Below are 10,446 nucleotides of genomic sequence, written 5' to 3'. Positions count from 1 at the left end.
GAGTGGGGGGCGGAAAGGGTTTGGAGGGGTCGGTCGGAAGGGGAGGCAGTACTGTAGATTATCGATCTACATGCATTGCTATTGAATAAAGCTGTTCTGCAGCAGCTCTTAGAATCGGCATGGTGCCACCAATCAGTAACTGCATGAAGACGGTTTATCCTGTAGGGAGGGGTCTTGTAGTGCGGCACTCTATGATGTTTTCCCCTCTCCCCAGTAGCGCCCTCCTGCTGTCGAAGCTGTATGGCACTTGCAGAACTCGGGTCTTGTAGGACTGGAGGATGTATTGGAGAGGGTAAGTGTTAAACGGGAACCAGCTCAACCTTAAAGACCCACTAATGGGCTGAACGCTCCTTTATCCATCTGTGTCCTGTCTGTACATGTGCACTCAGTCCGGCCGAGCCAGCGAGCGTCTTGTATGGGGAGAGGGGAGTCAGCTGCAGCGACATGTCCCCATTATATACTGTGACTAATCTAAAGCCTCTCCAGCTGCAGGGGCCCTCGCTCCGCCGTGGACTGGTTCTGCGGGGAGCTGCGCTCGCTGTTCCTGCACATGGAGAAGTCTCTGGATGTAGAGTTTTGTGAGCAGATGATATCCGGTGAGTCGCCTTACCACTAATTTCCCAGCCACGGCTCTTCATTAAAGGCCTCTTGCTATACAAAAAAAAAAAAATAGATTTTCTTTTTTTCATTATTTAATTTTGCAGGTCTGTAGCATCTGTGCTTGTGTCCTCACTTATTGCTTGTGCAAGCCCTACTCATTATCCACCTCCATGCCCACACATAATAATCTTTATTTAATAATCTTATAATCTTTATTTAAAGGGGTTATCCGGCTTCTTTGACATTTTTTTTTTTATTTCCCTATGGGGCTACATTGGGGCAGGTAAGTAGATAGAGACCACTTACCTGCCCTGCTGTCAGCCCCTCTCCCCCGGCTTAGAGGGGTCATGTGACCGCTCCTGCCGCGATTTTGCTGCTTCCGGTCATTTCATGTCTACATGGGCAGGGCCATGTTGACATGCAAATGTGGAAACAGCATGTCGCCTCCCTGCTGGGCTGTACAGTGTGATGAGCCCCGCCCCCTTCCCTGCACCCTCCCACACATTCCCCCGCACCTCCAGTAACCTCCCCCTGCACTGCTGTGGGGTCCGTGACCTGGGGGCGGGGCCTGGCGGCAGCTGCCGTGGTGTCAGCTCCAGCACCGGCCCCCTGCCCAGGATCGCACATTCAAATGTACCGGCATCGCAGATCACCGATGCCGGTACATTTGAAAGTGCTGATGAGAAGCAGCGCAGCGCAGCTTCTCATCACTGTCCCTCCGGCTGTCTGTGCTCTCTTCAGCACAGCGGTGACGTCACTACTGTGCTGAAGAGAGCACAGACATCGCACGAACGTGCAGGAGCGGCAGGGACCGAGGACAGGTGAGTATGTACTCCACATGTGTTCCCGATGGGGATGGGGATGAGGATGGGGGGGGGTTGCAGAGCCATATGTGTGCGTGTGCAGAGCCATATGTGTGCGTGTGAGGTGCAGAGCCATATGTGTGCGGTGCAGAGCCATATGTGTGCGGGTGCAGAGCCATATGTGTGCGGGTGCAGAGCCATATGTGTGCGGGTGCAGAGCCATATGTGTGCGGGTGCAGAGCCATATGTGTGCGGGTGCAGAGCCATATGTGTGCGGGTGCAGAGCCATATGTGTGCGGGTGCAGAGCCATATGTGTGCGTGTGCGGTGCAGAACCATATGTGTGCGTGTGCGGTGCAGAACCATATGTCTGCGTGTGCGGTGCAGAACCATATGTCTGCGTGTGCGGTGCAGAACCATATGTCTGCGTGTGCGGTGCAGAACCATATGTCTGCGTGTGCGGTGCAGAACCATATGTCTGCGTGTGCGGTGCAGAACCATATGTCTGCGTGTGCGGTGCAGAACCATATGTCTGCGTGTGCGGTGCAGAACCATATGTCTGCGTGTGCGGTGCAGAACCATATGTGTGCGTGTGCGGTGCAGAACCATATGTGTGCGTGTGCGGTGCAGAGCCATATGTGTGCGTGTGCGGTGCAGAGCCATATGTGTGCGTGTGCGGTGCAGAGCCCGATGTGGGGCTGTTATTTGCAATGCTGTAGTGATACCAGGTCAGGTGCTGGGGAAGAATACTGACAGGGAATGTGTGTGCAGGGGCCGGGCAGGGGGCGAGGCTGGACACTGGGGTGGGGCAGGGGGCGAGGCTGGACACTGGGGTGGGGCAGGGGGCGAGGCTGGACACTGGGGTGGGGCAGGGGGCGAGGCTGGACACTGGGGTGGGGCAGGGGGCGAGGCTGGACACTGGGGTGGGGCAGGGGGCGAGGCTGGACACTGGGGTGGGGCAGGGGATGGGCTGGACACTGGGGTGGGGCAGGGGGTGGGCTGGACACTGAGGCCGGGCAGGGGGCGAGGCTGGACACTGAGGCCGGGCAGGGGGCGAGGCTGGACACTGAGGCCGGGCAGGGGGCGAGGCTGGACACTGAGGCCGGGCAGGGGGCGAGGCTGGACACTGAGGCCGGGCAGGGGGCGAGGCTGGACACTGAGGCCGGGCAGGGGGCGAGGCTGGACACTGAGGCCGGGCAGGGGGCGAGGCTGGACACTGAGGCCGGGCAGGGGGCGAGGCTGGACACTGAGGCCGGGCGGTGACAGCTGTGACTGGGAGGTTTTGCACAGGAAGTGGTCAGTTTGCTGGATCTGAATGTAAACAAGAAGCTGCAGAGAATAAAGGGATAATTCAAGAGGAACAAAAGTTAGAAAACAAAAAATAACAATGTAGGTGTGATTTATGACAATACAGCACAGATAAACTCAAAAATTTTTGTTAAGCTAATGTCGGACAACCCCTTTAATAACCTTTTTTTTTTTTATAGCGCCAACATGATCCATAACGCTTTATATATATATATCAGCAACACTCTCCCCATTGGGGCTCACATCACCAGTGTTATTGGTGCCATTGAGGATGTATGGTTATGTTCACATTGTATTGAAGGCTTCCGTGCCCCTGGAAAATGGGATTTGGTCGCCATTGATTTTATTGATGCAGACAGTCACGTTGTGCTCCATCAGACAGAATTTTCGGCAGTCTCCACTTCAGGCACCATGATAGTCGACCACATCTTCAATCGTTGGAAACTGGCGAATACGATATCTGACAGAGCACAGTGTCAATGACCGTGGCCCCGCCAGCGCAATCATCCGAATCCCGAAAGCTTCAGACTTTAGCCCCTACAGTAGCCGAAAACGCAATATGAACATAGCCGGAACATTGCTCCGTCAAAGCTGGTTAAGGTCAGGTCGGATGCAAGAAGTGTTTTCATAGGACTAGATTGTTCAGTGTAACTTCGAGCACTAATAGCAGCCCCATGTAAGCAAAAATAAACCCTCTCTTAGCCTCCTTTGCACTATTGGAGCCCTATGGATGTATGCAAAGCCGATATCACTATGCATTGTGGACGTAATTCTCCAGCTCCTCCTATATATTTATATAGTTTATCCGCAGGTTTCCTGACTGTGCTGATTGGAAAAGCTTTCTGTAAATCATCAGCATCTGGGAAACAACCTGCATGTTCCAAGGTAAGAGACAGTCCAAGCAAAAATCCTCCCACCGATGCCTAAAGAGGAACCGTCGTCTTAATTTCTTTGTCGCTCCATTGGGAGACCCAGACAATTGGGTGTATAGGCTATGCCTCCGGAGGCCGCACAAAGTATTACACTTAAAAGTGTAAAGCCCCTCCCCTTCTGCCTATACACCCCCCGTGCTCCCACGGGCTCCTCAGTTTTTATGCTTTGTGCGAAGGAGGCAGACATGCACGCACAGCTCCATAGATGGGTCAGCAGCAGCTGCTGACTATGTCGGATGGAAGAAAAGTGGGCCCATATAGGGCCCCCAGCATGCTCCCTTCTCACCCCACTCTTGTCGGCGGTGTTGTTAAGGTTGAGGTATCCATTGCGGGTACGGAGGCTGGAGCCCACATGCTGTTTTCCTTCCCCATCCCCCTTAGGGCTCTGGGCGAAGTGGGATCCTATCGGTCTCCAGGCACTGAGACCGTGCTTCATCCACAACTCCTGGGAGCCTGCTGGATAGGAGCTGGGTATCGTTCAGGGACATGGCCCTGCTACTTGGAGGTACTCTGTGTCCCCGTGGGGACCGAGCACAGCAACACTCCAGCATTGCTGGGTGTGCTAGTGCACCGGGGACCGCGGCGCTGACCGGGTTAAATGTGCCATTACACACTCAGCGTCGCTGAGTGTGTTTATGTAGGGGGACTACCGCGCTGACCGCCGCCGCCATGTTTAACACTGAGGCGCGACTGGGACTTGTAGTGCGCCGGGGACTTCCGCGCGGCCGTGCTTTTACGGCGGCCGCGCTTATTACTCGAGTCCCCGGCTTTTTGCGGCCTAGTCTTTCTTCCTCCCGCCCACAGCCCTGACAGGCAGGGGAAGGGCGGGACACTGCACAGAACGAGCAGCACTGAGGGATGGAGCATGCTTTGCATACTCCACTCCCCTCACTGTGCACAGTGTGGCACCAGTTCCCGCACTTTCTGGGTCACGCCCACGGCTCCCTCCTCTCCTCAGGACGCCGGCAGCCATTCCTGTCAGCTCCTTGAACGCTGCAGAGGGGGACAAATTCTGACAGACCCAGGCAGGGACCCTGGTGGCCTCACAACCGCTTTAAGCGGGTGGTATGCAGCATCTGTGGTGCTAGCCCCATTTGTGCAGGAAGAGAGAGAACAATACGACCAACATCCAAAGTGCAAAAAGTGAGATCTTTATTGAGGGTAGGTGCAGGGCGGCACAGTACAAGTGAGACCACAGACAACAGATACTGACCATAAAAAACAGTATATCTCAAATTGTTAATACATCTATGTACAGTTCACATAACTCCAATCCCTAGTGCACATGGGAAACCATTGATTGTATATATAAATATGGGAGTATGGAATTAATCAAGGTGGACTAAATTGTCACAGGGGAGGGAAGAATTGTTATTATATCCCTCAGAATGTGCATTAGAGTCCAAAATATCCCAGATATATGTTAATTAATAAAGTCACACTATATACATAGCATATGCTGTTATCAATCTACAACTAACATGCTGGGTATCAAATTACTAAACTGAGGGGATGTGTGGGAAAATATACCACAGATTTAATGATCACCAAAGAGAGGAAAAATTTCCCCACATCTCCCAATCATCAAAATGTCCACCTAATGACAAGGATATCCCACAGTGCACAAAGGAATGATGTGATAATACTAAGTATACAGTCTAAATAAATGCCACTTAGTGACAGCCACAATTAGCCTTATTAATACCTAACATAGATTGTATATGACCATCACACGTCAATATAAGCAGTCAGCACCACTATGTGCACCAGAAAAAAGGGGAACATTGCCATGTATCACAATCATGTAGGTCTGCTAATAGCTCAAGTACCCACATAGAAGGGAAATCATATCCCGATCATGGCGCACACATGGTAGAGCACTATACCTGATTATTGGTGGTCAGTGGGTGTTGTCCGCGTCCTTCCCGACGGCCGTTTCGGCGAGATGCCTTCGTCAGGGGGCGTGTGACACGCGTCTGACACGCCCCCTGACGAAGGCATCTCGCCGAAACGGCCGTCGGGAAGGACGCGGACAACACCCACTGACCACCAATAATCAGGTATAGTGCTCTACCATGTGTGCGCCATGATCGGGATATGATTTCCCTTCTATGTGGGTACTTGAGCTATTAGCAGACCTACATGATTGTGATACATGGCAATGTTCCCCTTTTTTCTGGTGCACATAGTGGTGCTGACTGCTTATATTGACGTGTGATGGTCATATACAATCTATGTTAGGTATTAATAAGGCTAATTGTGGCTGTCACTAAGTGGCATTTATTTAGACTGTATACTTAGTATTATCACATCATTCCTTTGTGCACTGTGGGATATCCTTGTCATTAGGTGGACATTTTGATGATTGGGAGATGTGGGGAAATTTTTCCTCTCTTTGGTGATCATTAAATCTGTGGTATATTTTCCCACACATCCCCTCAGTTTAGTAATTTGATACCCAGCATGTTAGTTGTAGATTGATAACAGCATATGCTATGTATATAGTGTGACTTTATTAATTAACATATATCTGGGATATTTTGGACTCTAATGCACATTCTGAGGGATATAATAACAATTCTTCCCTCCCCTGTGACAATTTAGTCCACCTTGATTAATTCCATACTCCCATATTTATATATACAATCAATGGTTTCCCATGTGCACTAGGGATTGGAGTTATGTGAACTGTACATAGATGTATTAACAATTTGAGATATACTGTTTTTTATGGTCAGTATCTGTTGTCTGTGGTCTCACTTGTACTGTGCCGCCCTGCACCTACCCTCAATAAAGATCTCACTTTTTGCACTTTGGATGTTGGTCGTATTGTTCTCTCTCTTCTTGGTAAATTTTTGCGACTTATCCTCAGTCCCCATCCAGGATCCTATATATATTATGATGATTATTATCTATAATTGTATCTGGTAAATCATGGTGTGGCTGTGGTTTTCTTTGACCATTTGTGCAGGAGTGTAATTTTAAATTATATGTTTATACGATATACTTTACACTGTATGGTGCACAGTTGATTCTGGATATATATTGTGTTGCTCAGGGAAGACAACAGCATGGCGCCCATAAAAGGCAGGAGTGCCAAAACACAGGCTTACTATGCTGCCTGCGCCGCATGTACGACCCCGCTACCGGCAGGATCCACTGAGCAATCCAGACCGGTATCTCAGCACAGGGGCACTGTTCAATCATTGCTCCCTGGCCCCCCTCAGTTGGACCAGCATTGCCACTATGAGAAGGTACCCCCGGGGTGTCTCATAGATCCCAGGGTGAGGTCCCTGATACAGACCCCAGCCCCTGACCGACTAAGCGAGCTCGCTGGGAAATTCCCTCGACATCTGCATATTGGTCAGGGTCTCAGCGGGGGGAATCTCTGGATGATGAAGCGGAGACAGCTGATCAGGATTCTGATCCTGAGGCCGCTCTCAATCTTGATACGCCTGACGGGGACGCCATAGTGAACGATCTTATTGCGTCCATCAATCAAAGTTGGATATTTCTCCCTCAGCTCCTCCAGCGGAGGAGTCAGCTTCTCAGCAGGAGAAATTCCGTTTCAGGTTTCCCAAGCGTACACCGAGTATGTTTCTGGACCACTCTGATTTCAGAGAGGCAGTCCAGAATCACCGTGCCTGTCCTGATAAGCGTTTTTTTCTAAGCGCCTTAAGGATTCACGTTATCCTTTTCCCCCTGACGTGGTCAAAGGTTGGACTCAGTGTCCCAAGGTGGATCCTAGACTGGCGGCTAGATCCATACTTGCAGTGGAAGATGGGGTTTCACTCAAAGATGCCACTCACAGGCAGATGGAGCTCTGGTTGAAATCCATCTATGAAGCTATCGGCGCTTCTTTTGCCCCAGCATTTGCAGCCGTATGGGCGCTACAAGCTATCTCAGCAGGTCAAGCGCAAATTGACGCAGCCACACAGACGTCGGCATTTGCGTCTTACGCTATTAATGCTGTCCTGGACTCTGCGAGCCGTACGGCGGTTGCATCCGCCAATTCGGTGGTACTCCGCAGGGCCTTGTGGCTACGGGAATGGAAGGCAGATTCTGCTTCCAAAAAAGCGCTTAACCAGTTTGCCAATTTCTGGCGACCGATTGTTTGGCGAACGTTTGGATGAAATCATCAAACAATCCAAGGGAAAGGATACATCCTTACCCCAGCCCAAACCGAACATACCCCAACAGAGGAGGGGGCAGTCGAGGTTTCGGTCCTTTCGGGGCGCGGGCAGGTCTCAATTCTCCTCGTCCAAAAGGCCTCAGAAAGATCAAGGGAACTCCGATTCATGGCGGTCTAAGTCACGTCCTAAAAAGACCACCGGAGGTGCCGCTACCAAAGCGGCTTCTTCATGGCTTTCGGCCTCCTCAATCCGCATCCTCGGTCGGTGGCAGGCTCTCCCGCTTTTGCGACACCTGGCTGCCAAGGGTAAAAGACCGCTGGGTGAGAGACATTCTGTCTCACGGTTACAAGATAGAGTTCGCCTCTCGTCCCCCGACTCGATTCTTCAGGTTATCCCCGCCTCCTGAGCGAGCCGAGGCTCTTCTGTAGGTGCTGGGCACTCTGAGGGCAGAAGGAGTGGTGGTCCCTGTTCCTCTTCAGCAACAGGGTCAAGGTTTTTTCTCCAACCTGTTTGTGGTTCCAAAGAAGGACGGGTCTTTCCGTCCTGTCCTGGACACGTAACTGCTCAGCAAACACGTAAAGACCAGGTGGTTCCGGATGGAATCCCTCCGCTCCGTCATCGCCTCAATGTCCCAAGGAGATTTCCTTGCATCATTCGATATCGAAGATGCTTTTCTCCACGTACCGGTGGCTCCAGAGCACCAACGCTTCTTGCGCTTCGCCATAGGAGACGAACACCTGCAGTTCGTGGCACTGCAGTTCGGCCTGGCTACAGCCCCACGGGTTTTCACCAAGGTTATGGCTACTGTAGTAGCGGTCCTCCACTCTCAGGGTCACTCGGTGATCCCTTACTTGGACGATCTGCTGATCAAGGCACCCTCTCAAGAGGCATGCCAACACAGCCCCGACGCTTCTCTGGAGGCTCTCCAGAGTTTCGGGTGGATCATCAATTTTCCAAAGTCAAATCTGACACCAGCCCAATCGCTGACATATCTTGGCATGGAGTTTCATACCCTATCAGCGATAGTGAAGCTTCCGCTGATCAAGCAGCGTTCACTACAGAAAGGGGTGCAATCTCTCCTTCAAGGTCAGGCACACCCCTTGAGGCGCCTCATGCACTTCCTGGGGAAGATGGTGGCAGCAATGGAGGCAGTCCCTTTCGCGCAGTTTCACCTGCGTCCTCTTCATTGGGACATCCTACGCAAATGGGACAGGAAGCCGACGTTCCTCGACAGGAACGTCTCCCTCTCTCAGGCAACCAAAGCTTCCCTTCGGTGGTGGCTTCTTCCCACTTCATTATCGCATGGGAAATCCTTCCTACCCCCATCCTGGGAGGTGGTCACGACGGACGCGAGTCTGTCAGGGTGGGGAGCAGTCTTTCTCCACCACAGGGCTCAGGGTACGTGGACTCAGCAAGAGTCCTCGCTTCAGATCAATGTTCTGGAGATCAGGGCAGTGTATCTTGCCCTAAAAGTGTTCCAGCAGTGGCTGGAAGGCAAGCAGATCCGAATTCAGTCGGACAACTCCACAGTGGTGGCTTACATCAACCACCAAGGCGGAACACGCAGTCGGCAAGCCTTCCAGGAAGTCCGGCGGATTTTGATGTGGGTGGAAGCCACGGCCTCCACCATCTCCGCAGTTCACATCCCGGGCGTCGAAAACTGGGAAGCAGACTTTCTCAGTCGCCAGGGCATGGACGCGGGGAATGGTCCCTTCACCCGGACGTGTTTCAGGAGATCTGTTGCCGCTGGGGGATGCCGGACGTCGACCTAATGGCGTCCCGGCACAACAACAAGGTCACGGCATTCATGGCACGATCTCACGATCACAGAGCTCTGGCGGCAGACGCCTTAGTTCAGGATTGGTCGCAGTTTCAACTCCCTTATGTGTTTCCTCTGCTGGCACTGTTGCCCAGAGTGTTACGCAAGATCGGGTCCGACTGCCGCCGCGCCATCCTCGTCGCTCCAGATTGGCCGAGGAGGTCGTGGTACCCGGATCTGTGGCATCTCACGGTCGGCCAAACGTGGGCACTACCAGACCGACCAGACTTGCTGTCTCAAGGGCCGTTTTTCCATTTGAATTCTGCGGCCCTCAACCTGACTGTGTGGCCATTGAGTCCTGGATCCTAGCGTCTTCAGGATTATCTCAAGAGGTCATTGCCACTATGAGACAGGTTAGGAAACCAACGTCCGCCAAGATCTGCCACAGGACGTGGAAAATTTTCCTGTCGTGGTGCTCTGCTCGGGGTTTTTCTCCCTGGCCTTTTGCCTTGCACACTTTTCTGTCCTTCCTTCAAGCTGGACTGGAAAAAGGTTTGTCGTTCGGCTCCCTTAAGGGACAAGTCTCAGCGCTCTCTGTGTTTTTCCAGAAGCGCCTAGCCAGACTTCCACAGGTACGCACGTTCCTGCAGGGGGTTTGTCACATCGTTCCTCCTTACAAGCGGCCGTTAGAACCCTGGGATCTGAACAGGGTGCTGATGGTTCTTCAGAAACCACCATTCGAGCCAATGAGAGATATTTCTCTCTCACGCCTTTCGCAGAAAGTGGTTTTTCTAGTAGCAGTCACTTCACTTCGGAGAGTGTCTGAGCTAGCAGCGCTGTCGTGCAAAGCCCCTTTCCTGGTGTTTCACCAGGACAAGGTGGTTCTACGTCCGGTTCCAGACTTTCTCTCTA

General features: G+C 52.1%; 1 protein-coding gene across 1 annotated transcript in view; it reads left to right on the top strand.

Moving 5' to 3' along the window:
* Nucleotides 1–492: 492 nt before the first annotated feature.
* Nucleotides 493–10,446, top strand: part of FANCA (FA complementation group A) — an 80,578-nt gene continuing 70,624 nt past the window's right edge. Inside the window, exons 1-2 of the mRNA XM_075325974.1 lie at nucleotides 493–596; nucleotides 3,522–3,595. Coding sequence (XP_075182089.1) covers nucleotides 551–596; nucleotides 3,522–3,595 — 120 coding nt within the window. The 5' untranslated portion in view covers nucleotides 493–550. The remainder of the gene's footprint in view (nucleotides 597–3,521; nucleotides 3,596–10,446) is intronic.

This window comes from Anomaloglossus baeobatrachus, chromosome 10 (genome assembly GCF_048569485.1).
Source record: "Anomaloglossus baeobatrachus isolate aAnoBae1 chromosome 10, aAnoBae1.hap1, whole genome shotgun sequence".
In the NCBI taxonomy this organism is placed as follows: Eukaryota; Metazoa; Chordata; class Amphibia; order Anura; family Aromobatidae; genus Anomaloglossus; species Anomaloglossus baeobatrachus.
This window is presented reverse-complemented; position numbering and strand designations above follow the sequence as displayed.